Source organism: Ranitomeya variabilis, chromosome 2 (genome assembly GCF_051348905.1).
Source record: "Ranitomeya variabilis isolate aRanVar5 chromosome 2, aRanVar5.hap1, whole genome shotgun sequence".
NCBI classification, from domain to species: Eukaryota; Metazoa; Chordata; class Amphibia; order Anura; family Dendrobatidae; genus Ranitomeya; species Ranitomeya variabilis.
The window spans coordinates 832,361,504-832,379,102 of record NC_135233.1 but is presented as its reverse complement, the minus strand read 5'-3'; the positions used below and the strand labels follow the sequence as shown (position 1 = coordinate 832,379,102).

The 17,599-nt window shown below is 40.9% G+C and overlaps 1 protein-coding gene across 2 annotated transcripts in view; it reads right to left on the bottom strand.

The window, feature by feature from the left end:
* Positions 1-17,599, bottom strand: part of CSMD1 (CUB and Sushi multiple domains 1) — a 2,858,343-nt gene that overhangs the window by 56,501 nt on the left and 2,784,243 nt on the right. For both annotated transcript variants that reach the window (XM_077290057.1, XM_077290056.1), the window contains exons 62-64: positions 13,139-13,212; positions 7,804-7,915; positions 668-847 (exon numbers count right to left, since the gene is read on the bottom strand). In XM_077290057.1, the coding sequence (XP_077146172.1) occupies positions 668-847; positions 7,804-7,915; positions 13,139-13,212 (366 nt within the window). The remainder of the gene's footprint in view (positions 1-667; positions 848-7,803; positions 7,916-13,138; positions 13,213-17,599) is intronic.

Genomic DNA, 17,599 nt, shown 5'->3' with positions numbered 1-17,599 from the left:
GATCTTACTCTGGGCATGCTCAGAATGAGAAAAGCAGGACTTAGTCCCAGAAGTGTCTGCTCTCTGCTGCCCAGCACTGACTTCAATGGCAGAAGCAGGAAAAACAGCAGTAACTCTCTGTACAGAGTCAGACTGAGCGAGACACTGGGACCGATGTCTCTGCTGAGCAGGCTCCACTGCAGCAGGAGAAGAATGGGAGACCGCAGCGGAGATGGCCTGAGATTTCCCCTGTGCAGAGGCGGGAACTCGACCCCTAACACCTGGCATACCAGAATCAGCAATAAAAAATGTATTTAAACGTTAAAATGCACTCCAAGAGTTTGTATGAAATTTTAAGGAGAGCACTGTGTGAAATAATTAAAAATAAATAAATAGTGAAAAATAAATAAAAAAATGTTCAATATATAAAAATGGTTACTGCAGAAAAAGTTAATACAATTTAAAATGAATTTTAGTGATCCTTCATGGTTCTAAATAAAAAAAAATTGAAAAATAGACATTTTGAATTTCCTTTTTTACTCTTTATTTTTTCTCTTATATAAAGAATAGAAAAATGACAGAAAAATTATGCCCGTTGTATCATGGAGAAAATAGGTAAACCTTATTTGAGCATATATATATATATTTATTTTTTATTTTATTTTTACTAGTGCAGGTAAAGACTTACTTTTGCAAATAGGAGGTTTTCCTGTCCACTTCATGTCGCTCTTACACGTTCTGTGCTCAGAGCCACCAGATAGATAATACCCAGGTTGGCAAATATATATTAAGGTATAGCCTAGCGTAGGTAGATCTATTGCTTTCACATCAGCATGGATGGGTGTTTCTGGTTGTCGACATGCATGCGCTGAGAAGAAATTAAGCTTGTTATTATAATAATATATTGAAGCATTATAAAGACTTTACATGTTTTTAATATATCATGTTTTTATACATCATTGCAAGCAGGGCTAGCGCTATAATAAGTATTGCCTGGCTCAAGATATTCTATTGGTGCCACTTATTAGTGTACAATCATAAACTTTACAAGTAACCACTGACTAAATACAATTGCTATGCTATGCAAAGGTAACAACAGCACATTTATTTATTGCAGCATTAAGTGGTATAGAAAGTAGCAATGCCTAATACAATACAATTCTCTTAATCTTATTCTCAATATAATTCCAACAAACAACAAATAGCCCACATAAAGTACTTTTTTGTGTTTACAGCACTGCAATGTACCCTTAAAACTATTACTAAATTAACTTTAAGATGGTGATCAGGAGAGTCAGCTGCCAGAAATTTAGTTTTACTACACCTTCAGAAATGGGAGCTGATGCGCCCAGATTGACCATACTGCTCCCAAGAGTTTGCCATTATTACTAAATTATTCAGAATTGGAAATAAAATGTGTTGAATATCATGCATAAATAAAGGGCTGGAAAAAAAATTGACAATAGTAGCCAATCACTGTTTTCGGTTGAAAAAGCTTTTTTAATAAAAATAAAAATTAAAACTTGATTTAGAAATATTGGCTAAAGAGGGCAAAACTTATACTTAGGGTCGGCACACCCAATCGTTTTCTTTCCATCTCAAAAATTATTTTTATCAGACTCTGGTCAGAGTTCGATCAGAGTGGCATCAGTTTTTTTTCTGAGTCGGAGAGAAGAAAAAGTTTCTCCTTCTATATTCTGTCAGGTCGTGAAAATCATACTTGTATTTTTATCACTGAACGAATCTGCATGTGAAAACCAAAATCACAACATGAACTAGTTTTTTCCATAAACCAGATGAGATCTAGGCCGGCATCACCCTAGGCGTAAGACAATACGGTCCGTTTTTTACGGCCGTAATATGCAGAAATGTTCCCAAAATAGTGATCCGTATGTCATCCATAGGCAGGGTGTGGCAGCGTATTTTGCGCATGTCATCCTCTGTATGTAATCCGTATGGCATCTGTACTGCAGTATTTTCTTGCAGGCTTGCAAAACCGACATCTAATGGATTTATGGGCTCAAATGTTCGGTAAACCATATATAAAGTATATATACTGTATATATATACACTCACCGGCCACTTTATTAGGTACACCATGCTAGTAACGGGTTGGACCCCCTTTTGCCTTCAGAACTGCCTCAATTCTTCGTGGCATAGATTCAACAAGGTGCTGGAAGCATTCCTCAGAGATTTTGGTCCATATTGACATGATGGCATCACACAGTTGCCGCAGATTTGTCGGCTGCACATCCCAAAGATGCTCCATACAAGGCAGGATGGATCCATGCTTTCATGTTGTTTACGCCAAATTCTGACCCTACCATCCGAATGTCGCAGCAGAAATCGAGACTCATCAGACCAAGCAACGTTTTTCCAATCTTCTACTGTCCAATTTCGATGAGCTTGTACAAATTGTAGCCTCAGTTTCCTGTTCTTAGCTGAAAGGAGTGGTACCCGGTGTGGTCTTCTGCTGCTGTAGCCCATCTGCCTCAAAGTTCGATGCACTGTGCGTTCAGAGATGCTCTTAGGCCTACCTTGGTTGTAACGGGTGGCGATTTGAGTCACTGTTGCCTTTCTATCAGCTCGAACCAGTCTGCCCATTCTCCTCTGACCTCTGGCATCAACAAGGCATTTCCGCCCACAGAACTGCCGCTCACTGGATTTTTTTTCTTTTTCGGACCATTCTCTGTAAACCCTAGAGATGGTTGTGCGTGAAAATCCCAGTAGATCAGCATTTTCTGAAATACTCAGACCAGCCCTTCTGGCACCAACAACCATGCCACGTTCAAAGGCACTCAAATCACCTTTCTTCCCCATACTGATGCTCGGTTTGAACTGCAGGAGATTGTCTTGACCATGTCTACATGCCTAAATGCACTGAGTTGCCGCCATGTGATTGGCTGATTAGAAATTAAGTGTTAACAAGAAGTTGGACAGGTGTACCTAATAAAGTGGCCGGTGAGTGTATATATATATATATATATATATATATATATATATATATATAATTGAGACACATATATATTTACATTTAATTCAGCGCGATATAGCAGAAAAGCCAGTAATTCAATTGCCGGCTTTTCATTTCTCCTTCACAAACCCGACAGGATATGAGACATGGTTTACATACAGTAAACCATCTCATATCCCTTTTTTTTTGCATATTCCACACTACTAATGTTAGTAGTGTGTATGTGCAAAATGTGGCGCTGTAGCTGGTAAAATAAAGGGATAAATGGCAGAAAAAATTGGCTCCCACGCAATTTTCTCCGCCAGAGCAGTAAAGCCGGTGACTGAGGGCAGATATTAATAGCCTAGAGAGGGTCCATGGTTATTGGCCCCCCCTGGCTAAAAACATCTGCCCCAGCCACCCCAGAAAAGGCACATCTGGAAGATACGCCTATTCTGGCACTTGGCCACTCTCTTCCCACTCCCGTGTAGCGGTGGGATATGGGGTAATGAAGGGTTAATGTAACCTTGCTATTGTAAAGTGACATTAAGCCAGATTAATAATGGAGAAGCGTCAATTATGACACCTATCCATTATTAATCCAATAGTTTGAAATGGTTAAGAAAACACACACACATTATTACAAAGTACTTTAATGAAATAAAGACACAGGGTGTTGTAATATTTTATTAGACTCTTAATCCACCTGAAGACCCTTGTCACCTGAAACAAAGTTAAAAAAATAAACAACAATATTCCATACCTTCCGTTGTTCTGTCCCACGTTGTAAATCCATCTGAAAGGGTTAACTAATTTTACAAGCAGAAGTCTGTTAATGCAGCCGCCCCTGCCTGTAAAAACCCGGGGAATGAATGGATTGCAGGGGAATGACCTGTGGTTACCTTGAGCTGCGGTGATGCGCCCTCTGCTGGATGTCCTCATGAACTGGAGCCTGGGAATTTTTCCCATGCTTGAGTTCATATGAGGACCATGTGCACCTCTGATGCCTCCTGAAGAAGGTGTGTGACCGAAACGTGTGTCGGGGTGGGTGCACGGACCCTGGGAGCCTCACACCCTGCACTCTACTAAGAGGTAACTAGCACCTTTCACTTTCCTCTAAATTTTGGGACTATGCCGGTTTGTTATACTATACGTTGGACTATGATTCCATACTAGATTTAACATTGTGAACTTTATGTCCCTACTGTTGAAAGCATATTTTTGCTATCTACACTATGTTCCAAATTATTATGCAAATTACATTTTTATCAGATTTTCCTAAATGGTCGGTGCAAATGACAGTCAGTCTAATAAAAGTCATCACCCGTTAGATTATACATCGAATTTTATTGAAGAAACCTCCCAATGATAACAGTATAATCTCCAAAATGAATAAAAACTCAAAATGCACTGTTCCAAATTATTATTCACAGTAGAATTTCTATACATTTGATATGTTTTAAAGAACTGAAAATGCTCATTTGTGGAATTTGCAGCATTAGGAGGTCACATTCACTGAACAAAAAAGCTATTTAACGCCAAAACATCCCAACAGGCCAAGTTACATGTTAACATAGGACCCTTCTTTGATGTCACCTTCAAAATTCTTGCATCCATTGAACTTGTGAGTTTTTGGAGAGTTTCTGCTTGTATTTCTTTGCATGAAGTTGGAATAGCCTCCCAGAGCTGCTGTTTGGATGTGAACTGCCTCCCACCCTCATAGATCTTTTGCTTGATGATCCTCTAAAGGTTCTCTATAGGGTTGAGGTCAGGGGAAGATGGTGGCCACACCATGAGTTTATCTCCTTTTATGCCCATAGCAGCCAATGACTCAGAGGTATTCTTTGCAGCATGAGATGGGGCATTGCCAGCATGAAGATGATTTTGCTCCTGAAGGCACGTTTCTGCTTTTTAGACCATAGAAGAAAGTTGTCAGTCAGAAACTCTATATACTTTGCAGAGGTCATTTTCACACCTTCAGGAACCTTAAAGGGCCTTACCAGCTGTTTCCCATGATTCTGGCCCAAAACATGACTCCTCCACCTCCTCGCTGACGTTGCAGCCTTGTTGTGACATGGTGGCCATCCACCAACCATCCACTACTCCATCCATCTGGACCATCCAGGGTTGCTCAACACTTATCAGTAAACAAGACTGTTTGGAAATTAGTCTTCATGTATGTGTGGGCCCAATACAACCATTTCTGCTTGTGAACACTGTTTAAGGGTGGCCGAATAGTAGGTTTATGCACCACAGCAAGCCTTTGAAGGAGCCTACACCTTGAGGTTTGAGGGACTCCAGAGGCACCAGCAGCTTCAAATATCTGTTTGCTGCTTTGTAATGGCTTTTTAGCAGCTGCTCTCTTAATCCGATGAACTTGCCTGGCAGAAATCTTCCTCATTATGCCTTTATCAGCACAAACACATTTGTGCTCAAATACAGCCACAAATCTCTTAACAGTACGATGATCACGCTTATCTTTTTGGAAAATTTCTAATGTTTTCATCCCTTCACCAAGGCATTGCACTATTTGATGCTTTTCAGCAGCAGAGAGATCCTTTTTCTTTCCCATGTTACTTGAAAACTGTGACCTGCTTAATAATATGGAACATCATTTTTAAGTAGTTTTCCTTTAATTAGAATCACCTGGAAAACCAATTATCACATGTGATTAAGATTGATTTCAGTGATCCATTGAGCCCTGAGACACAATACCATCCACGAGTTTATTTGAAAAACAAAACAATTAAATCTTTTCTGATTCTAATTAAAGGAAAACTACTTAAAAATGATGTTCCACATTATTAAGCAGGTCACAGTTTTCAAGTCACATGGGGAAGAAAAAGGATCTCTCTGCTGCTGAAAAGCATCAAATAGTGCAATGCCTTGGTGAAGGGATGAAAACATTAGAAATTTTCCAAGAACATAAGCGTGATCATCGTACTGTTAAGAGATTTGTGGCTGTATCTGAGCACAAATGTGTTTGTGCTGATAAAGGCATAATGAGGAAGATTTCTGCCAGGCAAGTTCATCGGATTAAGAGAGCAGCTGCTAAAAAGCCATTATAAAGCAGCAAACAGATATTTGAAGCTGCTGGTGCCTCTGGAGTCCCTCGAACCTCAAGGTGTAGGCTCCTTCAAAGGCTTGCTGTGGTGCATAAACCTACTATTCGGCCACCCTAAACAGTGTTCACAAATAGAAATGGTTGCATTGGGCCCACACATACATGAAGACTAATTTCCAAACAGTCTTGTTTACTGATGAGTGTCGAGCAACCCTGGATGGTCCAGATGGATGGAGTAGTGGATGGTTGGTGGATGACCACCATGTCCCAACAAGGCTGCAACGTCAACGAGGAGGTGGAGGAGTCATGTTTTGGGCCAGAATCATGGAGAAACAGCTGGTAAGGCCCTTTAAGGTTCCTGAAGGTGTGAAAATGACCTCTGCAAAGTATATAGAGTTTCTGACTGACAACTTTCTTCCATGGTTTAAAAAGCAGAAACGTGCCTTCAGGAGCAAAATCATCTTCATGCTGACAATGCCCCATCTCATGCTGCAAAGAATACCTCTGAGTCACTGGCTGCTATGGGCATAAAAGGAGATAAACTCATGGTGTGGCCACCATCTTCCCCTGACCTCAACCCTATAGAGAACCTTTGGAGTATCATAAAGCAAAAGATCTATGAGGGTGGGAGGCAGTTTGCATCAAAACAGCAGCTCTGGGAGGGAAGAAATACAAGCAGAAACTCTCCAAAAACTCACAAGTTCAATGGAGGCAGGAATTGTGAAGGTGACATCAAAGAAGGCTCCTATGTTACATGTAACTTGGCCTGTTAGGAGGTTCTGGAGGTAAATAGCTTTTTTGTTCAGTGAATGTGACCTCCTAATGCTGCAAATTCCACATATGAACATTTTCAGTTCTTTAAAACATATCAAATGTATAGAAATTCTACTGTGCATAATAATTTGGAACAGTGAATTTTGAGTTTTTATTCATTTTGGAGATTATACTGTTACCATTGGGAGGTTTCTTCAATAAAATTCGATGTATAATCTAACGGGTGATCATTATATTAGACTGACTGTCATTTGCACCGACCATTTAGGAAAATCTGATAAAAATGTAATTTGCATAATAATTTGGAACATAGTGTACTTGGAAGCAAATACAGAGAATACAATTACTGGTTGTTTTTTTAGGTCTAAGAGGTAAAATTTCTCCTGAAGAGAGTGACATACCGGCTCTGGCATGCCAAGGTAAGGAGGCTTATTTGCAGTCCAATGCTACTCTGTGAAATGTAAGAGGCAAATTGCCTCTTCATAGAGGAAGAGGACTTAAATTCTATAGCGTCACCTCCTGGAAGCAGCAATCCTACATGTCACTATCAACCATTTAACGGGCCTTGAAATGTGACTTAGGATAAAAGTCAAATCAGAATCTCAATTTGCAGACACAGTGTTTCGGTTTTGTCAATGCAAAGTGTGAGAACTGATTTGGCTAGGTGAGAGGCTCTGAACTGAGGTCTAAGAGGTAATGTTTATCCCTGCAGAGTGTGACCTACTGTGCAATGCTCCTCTGAGAAATTTAACATGCAAATTGCCTCTTGCCTGGTGGCACTATAGAGTTCAAGTCTTCCTCTCTGAAGAGGCAAGTTGCATATGGTTATTTTTAGAAACTTCAGCAATACATGCAATCTGTGAAACTTGTGGAATACATGAAACTCGTGAAGCATCCACATTTTAATGTAAATATGTCTTTGTAATGTGTCTTTTTAGATTTATTTGAAAACAAAATATGCTATAAGTACTTAAAATATATCTCTGTTCAGAGAAGATAACTTGAAAATAAAGCAATCACTTGTAACACTTACGGATACATTCTGGTTGGGATCCACTCCATGTTAAATTAGCAAGACAATTACGTGTAGTGGAGCCTTGAATATGGTAACCCTTGCGACATCTAAAGAAAACTAAACTCCCAATCTAAAAAAAAAAAAAAAAAAATAGCTGAAATATGTCATCAACCCATGTAAGAAGTAAATGGACAGGGTTATTTAAATGATAATGAAGACCATAAACAGATCTTGCAGCTTCTTTTCACTCAAGACACTCAATATGTCCAAGCAATAAGGAAAAGACAAAGAGGAAAGATCCTAGCAATACATTTTAGCTTTTTCTCATTTAAAATGAAAATATGTTAAAGAACCAAGTGATAAACAAGTAAAATACAAACTTATGGTTTTAAGTATTTCTACTGAGACCTTATTATGGACATAAACTTCTATTTCTGTGGTATTAGAAACAGAACCAGGTATACAGTTTATGGCAAGTGTAGGAGGCATATAATATGGAGTAAATACGTCAGACGTTATGGCCGACAGTTGTAAGCCATATATTAACAATTAACACTGTTTTTAGATCAGAGAGATTTCGAAAAGAATGAGTAACTAAATAGTCACATAAAAGTATGTCTCTAAAACTATTTCTAATTCAAGGTTCTTCTTTTATTTTTTTATACCCAAGATTAACTTTTTTTACAGCAATTTGAGCATACACTGTAATCAGAATTATTAGACAAATAAGTACTTTGACCATATCATCACTTTTAAGCATATTTTAACACTTTCACGCTGTATAAACTTGAATGCTTATTGGGTGAAGCAAATCAGGTGATGTATATTTGTGTAATGAGGGAGGGTGCAACCCGAGAATATCAAAACCCTTTATTAAGGTGTACAAAATTATCAAGCAACTTGTTTTTGTCACTTAAAATAGGCCAAAAGAAGATTTAACTAATTTGTTTCAAGTCTTAGGCCTGTCCTACACATCCAGATAATTCCGGTACCGGAAAAAATCGGTACCGGAGTTATCCGTGTCCGTGTGTCCATGAGCTCACGTAGGCCATCCGTGTGGCACATGTGCGGCAGCCGTGTGCCGCCTGGGTACCACACGGACTGTGCAGGAGCTACAGTAAGCGCTGTCCCCCCAGCATGGTGCTGAAGCCGCCATTCATCCGTTCTCTCCAGCGTTCGCTGGGGAGAAGGGATGAAAAATCTTTTTTTTTTGTTTTTATGTGTTTAAAATAAACTTTAGGGCATCCTTCCCCCTTCCACCCCCTGTGCGCCCGGCCGCCGGCATTAAAATACTCACCCGGCTCCCTCGAGGTGTCCTGTCCTGGCCGCACCTTCTACTGTATGAGCGGTCACGTGGGGCCACCGATTACAGTCATGAATATGCGGCTCTACCTCCCATAGGGGTGGAGCCGCTTATTCATTTCTGTAATGGGCGGCCCCACGTGACCGCATACAGGAGAAGCTGCGGCCAGGACAGGACACTGCGAGGGAGGCGGGTGAGTATTTTAATAACAGCGGGCGGGCGCACAGGGGGTGGGAGGGGGGTGGGGACAGGGATCTTTATGTTAAACACCAGAAACAACAAAAAAAAGGATTATTCATATCTTCTCTACAGCAAACGCTGCTGCAGAGAAGATATGAATGGCGGCTTCAGCACCACGTGGGGGGGACAGCGCTTACTGTAGTGCAGTCTCCTGCACGGCACACGGACTGCACACGGACAACGTCCGTGTGCGGTGCGTGTTTTACACAGACCCATTGACTTTAATGGGTCCGTGTAATATGTGCGCTCCCACGAACACTGACATGTCTCCGTGTTTGGCACACGGAGACATGGTCCGCAAAAAATCAATGACATCTGCACAGATGCATTGATTTCAATGTGTCTACGTGTGTCAGTGGCTCCGGTATGTGAGGAAACTGTCACCTCACATACCAGAGCCACTGACGTGTGAAACCGGCCTTACAGAGGAATGAAGCACTCTTGAAATTGCCATGATATTGGGGTGTGTATGCATTTCAACTCATGTGTCTTGTTGGTGTTCCAGTTTCTGCCTTCTTTATCTTGGCCATGTCAGTGAACAACTTGTACTTCTGGGCTCTCCAGGGAGGTTGTAGTTCTGGAATGACAGCACTGGAGGATAATAGGTTCCAGGTTGCTTGACATTCGATTCTGCTCACAATGTTGGCAGTTAATATGGGTCTTTTCTTTTCAATATTTTACCAATTTCAAGAGTGCTGCATCCCTTTGTAAGACTTGTAATTATTTTTTTTATTTTTAAAAATTAGTTAAATCTCTATTGTGGCCCATTTTGCCTATAAAAAAAAAACAAGTTTCCTGATAATTTTGCACACCTTGATAAAGGATGTGGATATCTTTAGGTCATACTTCCATCATTACTCAAATGCACATTACTTGATCTGCTTCATTCAATAAGCATTCAAGATTATAGAGTATGAAGTTGGGATATCTGCATAAAAATGATGATATGGTCAAATACTCACTTTACTATTGATTCTGTACACAGTGTCCAGGTAAAATATCTAGCAAATTTCATACTCATATCTTCCGTATGTATTACTGTAGTTCTTTAAAGTTTGTGAATCTTTCAGAATTTTCACAAAAATTTTCTGCAAAAACACAATCTAAAACTACATCTGATTTTCAAATTTTCACACATCAGAAAAAGAAAACCAAAGAAAATTGTAAGTCAAAAATATTAAATGTACATTTTTAAAGGTGGAAAATGATTTTAAGTAAAATGTCTGTGAATGGTAGCAATATGTGAACACTGATGGGGTATTCTTAAGTGATTAAATTACATTATTTCAGTAATACATTTTTTAATTTTGTAGAAAGTGTTAACAAGGACAAGGCAGCTGAAATCACTACCATTCTGATTAAAATATAAGAGCAAACTGGTTGATTTTAAAGTGGGCTGGTGATTAAAATCATTGCCTTCTTCTGTTAAACACAGTTGTTTCCAAGGAAATGTGTGCAGTCAGCATTGTTTTGCATCAAAAGGGATTTACATGCTAGAACATTACTGATCACAAGACTGTTCCTAAATCTATAATTTATCATATCATCAGGAACTTCAGAGAGAAGTTCAATTGCTGTGAAGAAAGTCCAGTGTCCGGACCCTCTCCTAAAGAGTATTCAGCTAGTCAACAGCAGTGCAAAACTTGCTCAGGAATGGCAGCAGGCACAGTGAAGTGAAGTCTTTTAGAGCCTAGTCAACTAGGTTACAAAGGAACCAAAGGTAACCTCCAAACCATTAAAGCTGTTCGTAACTATGGACAGTACACTGATCTGCATGAGAATCATCTCCCATATATTAGTGTACCATTATATTCAGCTTTCTATGACCCACATGCTCATATAGTCAGCTTTAAAGGATTTATCCTAATGACAGATTCCATTAAATGTATATGAGTCCTTCATTAGAAGGACACTAAACAGCAATGATGTGCCATATTTCAAGACCCGTAACATTTTCAGTCGATGGTGCTGTGTGATGGCTTATTTTTTGCAGGATGTGACATCACTTTTATTTATACCATTTTGAGATAGATGTGACTTTTTGATCTCTTATTACAGCATTTATTTGTGGAACTGCAGACACAAAAAAAGTCATTTTGGCGTTCTTCATTTTTTGCATTTACAGTGTTTACAGATCTTGCTAATTATTTTTATATTTTGATAGATCGGACAACCATCTTTTTTCAAAAATGGTAGAAGGTTTTCCTGCTGTATTGTAGTGTTTTTCTTTCTCCACATACTGTAAGTTATAATTTATCCCTTTCACGACTAAAGATGAGCGGACCTATGGATGTTTGGGCTTGTCAGGTTCGACTTTAGTCAAAAGTTCAGTTTATTTTCAGTAACTCTACTGGAACTGTTGCTGAACCCCATAGAAGTAAATGGGGACCCAAACTGAAGTGCTGTAAAAGGGTTGTAAAATGGTCATAGTTAGGGCTATGGGACTGCCAAAGGGTGTACCCCTAATAATATTAATAATAATGATAATAATAATAATAAAAAATACCCCACAGATTCCCTCTCTCTCGCAATCTGAACTGTGAACACTAAATCAGACTTCCGGAAGAAGTCCACATTCAGAGTTCAGCACCACTAACCCCAAACTTTACAGTTCGGGCTCACTCATATTCATGACATTCGCCACTTATGTACAGTGCATGTCAAAAGAGGGTGTATGGAGTGGACTTACAGGGTGATGCACGTCAGATTATAAACTTGGCTACGTCACATTTTTTTTTTATACATTTATTTATTTTTTAATGGTGCAAAAGGGGGGTGATTTGAATGTTTTTGCTTTTTTTCATATTTTTCAAAACACTTTTTTTACTTTTCATTTTTCCTGTTAGTTCCCTTAGGGGACTTGAAGATGTGACAGTTTGATTACTTGTTCTATATACAGCATTGCCATAGAATCGCTTCATATAAAAACTCACAGTCTCCTTTGAAGCCCAGCCACAGGGCTTCAAAAACACTGCAATACAGCGTAAAAACCTCATACCATCTGTGAAACAAGGTAGTGGTAGGATCATGGTTTGGTCCAATTTTTCTGCATCTGGGCCATGACACCTTATCCTCATTAATTGATGGAACATTATACACTGAATGTTGTGAACACGCCACATACAGAGTATGCATCTTAGTGCATTGGTGTACCACACGGCCAATCCTTGATTGAACGCTGGCTGTTTCATTAGATATTGCACCTGTGCATTTGCTATTTTATTTGGGTCTGCTGCACCCTGCTTGTGCATTTGTATTGAGGCCCATTTAGACAGGTAAGCATCTCTGCCTGTTTTTGGTGTGTTTTCTTGAATTTTTCCTTTTTTGGTGTTTTGAATAAACATAGATAAATGCAGAGCTGTTCAGGAGTAATCAACAATTTCTAGAAACGTTAGATTGTGGCACAATGGAGGTCACACCAGATGCTAAAAGCAAAGGTTTAAGTACGTTTGCCAATCACAGATATGTGATATTAGATCATTTTCCTCATTTATAAAGGATTAAGTTTAATATTTTTGACAAATTTTTGAACTGATTAAAAATAAACTGTAAAAATATCCCACTGAAAATATGCTGGACAGATGTTGGATTTCATGATTTCTAATGACACATCCAGTGTTAATTGGATACATTTTACTTGGCCTGTTTCACAATAACATACAGACATCATTTTACTTTTATAACTTTTTTAATCCTAAAAAAACACATTTATAATCTAACTTTTAGAGATCTGAGCATTGGCAGAAAACCCATCTTTAATTATCTAAACTTTCCAACAGTTAAACAGTGCTTATTAAATGTGTTCATTACCTCATAAGCCTTGGAACTGTTCTGCATGCCATAATGCGGTGTACCAGGGTCTCTACAGGAGTTATGCGCTGGATCTGAAATGCGTGCAAAAACTGAATATAAGACTAGGTTTCTATAGAAACAGTCAATCATTTTAGCTTATTTGCTTCTGCAGTTCAAAGCATTCTATCAAAATTTAAATGAAAAAGAAAATCTGACAAACAAGTTAAAACAACATTTCAGCAAATTATTAAAGGGATTCTGTCAGTAAGATCGATCCTACCATACTACATATATGGGCATGCAGGTCTTTAAAATGTAAATTCATTAACACTTTTATATCTTCTATCTCTTGGTGTATTTCCGAGAAATTAGAATTTTAATTCATATGCAAATAAGGTTTATGTGCTTTGGTTGATCAGAGCACTTCCAGATTCTCTCCCTCCTAAGGCAGTTTCTCCCTGTGTACCAACCCCTTTAGCTTGATTGATAGTTCTCTGTCTTATTTCCTTACCTGAAGTATGATGTGACACAGACAGTGAGCAATCAATCAAGCTTAAAAAAAGCTGGTTCTGGTTGAAGAAACATCTTCTGGAGTAAGAGGCTTGGAAAGTGGTCGGTCACCTGGAAAGTACTGGATGTCTCATTTGCATATAAAAATTGTGAATTTCTCAGGATTTCAGCAAGAAATAGAAAATACAAAAGTTTCAATTGAGCTACATTTCAAAGATCTGCATGCCCATTCATGCAGGTTTTGGGAGTGTTGATCTTATCAACAGATTCCCTTCAAGTGGGTTAAGATTCTAAAGTATATATAATCATAAAAATCTATAACATCATTTGAAAAAAATATTTTATCCAAAATATGGAAATCAGAATGCTAAATTTAAAGGTAAAATATCTTTGATTTCAAGGAAATATTTAGCACCTCTACCTATATGTAATAAACCATGAGATATAAAAAATAAGGACATAATTGTGACAAAGGAATGATAATTTCATGAATTGTACCTCTATGACATCATCAAAACAAAAATTATTTTTTAACTTTTCCTTACAGAATATTTTGATCTTTCTCCATATACCACTATTTTATGATGTTGGTCTCTTTCCTTCATGTGTATTTAGCTTTCATTATCCTTCAAAAGTGTGACAATTATCTGACTATTCCCTATAGATTGTGACAAACAGGTTTGTACAGAGCATAAAGTACAATAACCCTTGCATCCACAAGGTGAAACTTCTGTGTAATAGTCAGCCACCCTAATTTTCTGATAATTTTTTTTTTTCAAGAAGTGGTGATATTGTTAAAAAATCAAGCTATCTATATAGTTCATCAACTTTTCAATCAAATGAGTAATAAGATAAAAATGATAGACCTGACTGAGTTAACCTATGTCCACCAATTTGTTTGCACTATGGGACACATTTTCTTAAAGAGAACCTGTCAGGAACAGTTTTAACCTAAGGCCGGGGTCACACTTGCAAGTGCAATGCGAGAAACTCGCACGAGTCTCTTGCATCAATACCCGGCACTGCCGCCGGCACTCGGGACTGGAGCGTTCAGCTACATAGTGTGATGCAGTGACCCCTGCAACAGGTAGGGGGCGCTGCATGGTCTCCTCAGTATGCGCACGGAGGTGTATTGAGGCCGTGAGAATCCATGGCAGTTGTATGCATGGATGTGATAGTGAGACAGTGTCCGGCATTGTGGTTAATGGGAGGTATGTGTCACAGGGAAGGATGCTACCTGAGATGCAACCCGGAGTATCTTGTCTTTAGAGCACGTAAGCACTGAAGATGTCATTTAGTGCACCTGGGTCCGTGTTGCGGGTAGCTATGAGAGATGGGAGGGTCTGGCTACCCACATACCTCACCACTGGGTGAGGGCACTCTCTGCATCCCTGTTTCCGATTTGGCAGTGTGGGTATTTTCAGGACCTGCAGTGATGTCATGATCACATGACCAGCCCATGGGATCCATACTTCACCTATGGGGTGTGGTTACAAGGTACATAATGTGACCAGGGTGTGGGTCACATGTTCCCTGTGTATGTTCCTGTGTTGGAAGACCTGGGAGGAGGCTTCCTGAAAGCACATGCTGGTGTTGGGAGGTCCTGGGAGTAGGACCAGATCCCTGAGCAGTGTGGGAGGTCCTGGGAGTAGGACCGGATCCCTGAGCCGCGCACAGTGAAACTTGGGGAAGCTACCATCCTCCTGTGGTTCTGGACTGACTAAGATATGCCGCAAAGGCAAGTTGGTGATTCCCGTGAGGCAGCTTTCCCAGTGGACTGACAAGGAGTCAGCAGGTGGTCCAGGAGCTCCCGTAAGGTACCTCCATAAACTGTTGGTGCTTGTATCATGAACTGTGTGGTAACCCATGGCAACTGGTCAGTGAGGTCCAGCGTGTTTAGTTACCACAGTCTAAGGATCTGAAACTTGATGTGATGTCCTGGTTCAGTGTGTGTAAATGGACTGCTCATGATATGGTTTATGAGGCTTAATAAACCGTATGGACTGCTTTGTTTGAAGAAACCGTACCCGTGTGTGTCATATCGCTGCCAAGCGAGTGTCCCCAATACACTCAGTAAGAGCAATCTTACATATGGTGCTCGAATGCGGGCAATGGTCCAGGAGGCACATTCAGAGTTAATTGCTGTGGCTCGGTGGGGCCACGAAGATTGTGTCTGGCTGTAACTCGGCGGGGTTACGAAGCTGACAAGCGGCTTGCTGTGGATCGGCGGGTCCACGAAGGGGACAAGCGGCTTGCTGTGGATCGGCGGGTCCACGAAATCTGCGGTAGAGCCTTGTGGAGTGTAGCCGTGGTTGCAGCAAGAGGTTCCGCAGCAGCCGGAGCTGCAGTGGCAGCAGCAGAGGCTTGTGGTCAGCACCCGGAGGTGCTGGTTGTATGTGACTGCAGCGGGAGCTGCGGCTGTACCAGCAGGAGCTGGTGAAGGGACATATAAGGAAAAAAAAAAATAATATTTTTTTTTTCTTTCCTCAAGTCGTGCAGACTCTTAAAGGGCCAGTACAAGCCCAGAGACATAGGGGTGTACTGTGCGAACTGGGGCCTGAGTGCCGTGGGGAAGTCCACAGGGTGTATCCAAGGGAAGGGAGTATCCCTAATAGTGAGCGGTGACCCCAAATGGGGATGGTTGCCCAAGAGGGGGCGGAGTCCCAAAAAGGGGCGGTAACAGGGGTAGTAGCCCAAAAAGGGGTGGAATCCCAAAAGGGGGCTGTATCACGAACAGGGGTGGTGTCAAAAAGCAGAGCACTTGCCCAAAAAGGGGGCGGAGCCAAAAAAGGGGCGGCAATCAGTGAGGAGTCAAGACTGTGTCCTTTTTGGCTGGATGGCGAGTGTGTGCGGGGGTTGATAGACCCGGGGAGAGAAGCGTCTTTGCTGAGAAGTCTTCCAGGAAGTTCTGTGTCACCTGGGGACACTAAACGTCTTCAGGTAGCCACTCTCTGCATTGTTGCAGCTGATGTTTCCACATGCCATGAGGTGGCTGTAGTCCCGAACTTGCCGTGTCCTATGGTAATAGGACAAGATTTGGAAGCACTATGGGACTGGTGGAAAAAGGGTGAAGTATTTGTGGAAATTATGTGTATGGGAGGTAGTAGTGTTGAGAATGTGCCCCCTAGAGTTGACAGTCCTAAGGTGGGCATGACCAAGGAAAATGGTGAATGGGCCCAACTTAGTGACACAACGTTGGCAGAAACACCTTCCAAGACTGATGGGTCAGATGTCGGGTTGACCAGTGGGAAGGGAGCGTCTGCCCAACTTACAGACATGTCACCTGGTGTGTACCCCAAGATGACTTTAAGTGACATGGTTAATAAATCCTGTGAAGCTGACACCCGGTTAGAGTGTGACTGGGGGGTTCGCCATACTGTGGGGTATGACACAGAATACGAGGGTGACTGTGACTCTGAGGAAATAAAGGGGTACAGTAAAGAAGAGCCCCACAAGAAGGGCAAATCTTTTGGTCGCCGGAGACGTAAAGGGTGCAAAGAGGTGGTACCAGTTGCACCTTGTGAAGAAGGAGAGGAGGCCACCAAAGGAGGGGGGCCTGAAGTTGACACCCGGTTGAAGCAAGAGGAGCTTCGGAGACAGGCTGCTGAGTGCCGTGTGCGTGCCTTGGAGAAAGAGGTGGCAGAGCTCAGAGGTCACCTGTCAAAGTGGCAGATTTTGACCAAGGCCCTAAAGGAAGACATGGAAGTGCTCAGAGAAGCACTAAAAGGCCCTCTACAAGAGGAAGAGGTGGTGGTTGCAGACTTACCATGTCGACACCAGAGTGGTAATGAGGTGAAGCTGCAAATGCCCATCTTGACCAGGGGTCTGGAAAAGGGTAAAGCTGAAGAAGAGTTTGTGCTAAAAGTGGAATAAGACAGTCACCCGGTCGTGGCAGATGTCCGTGAAGAAGATGAGACCCCGCTTTTCAAGTGCGTGATAGACGTACCCAAAGAGGCACAAGATGCATGC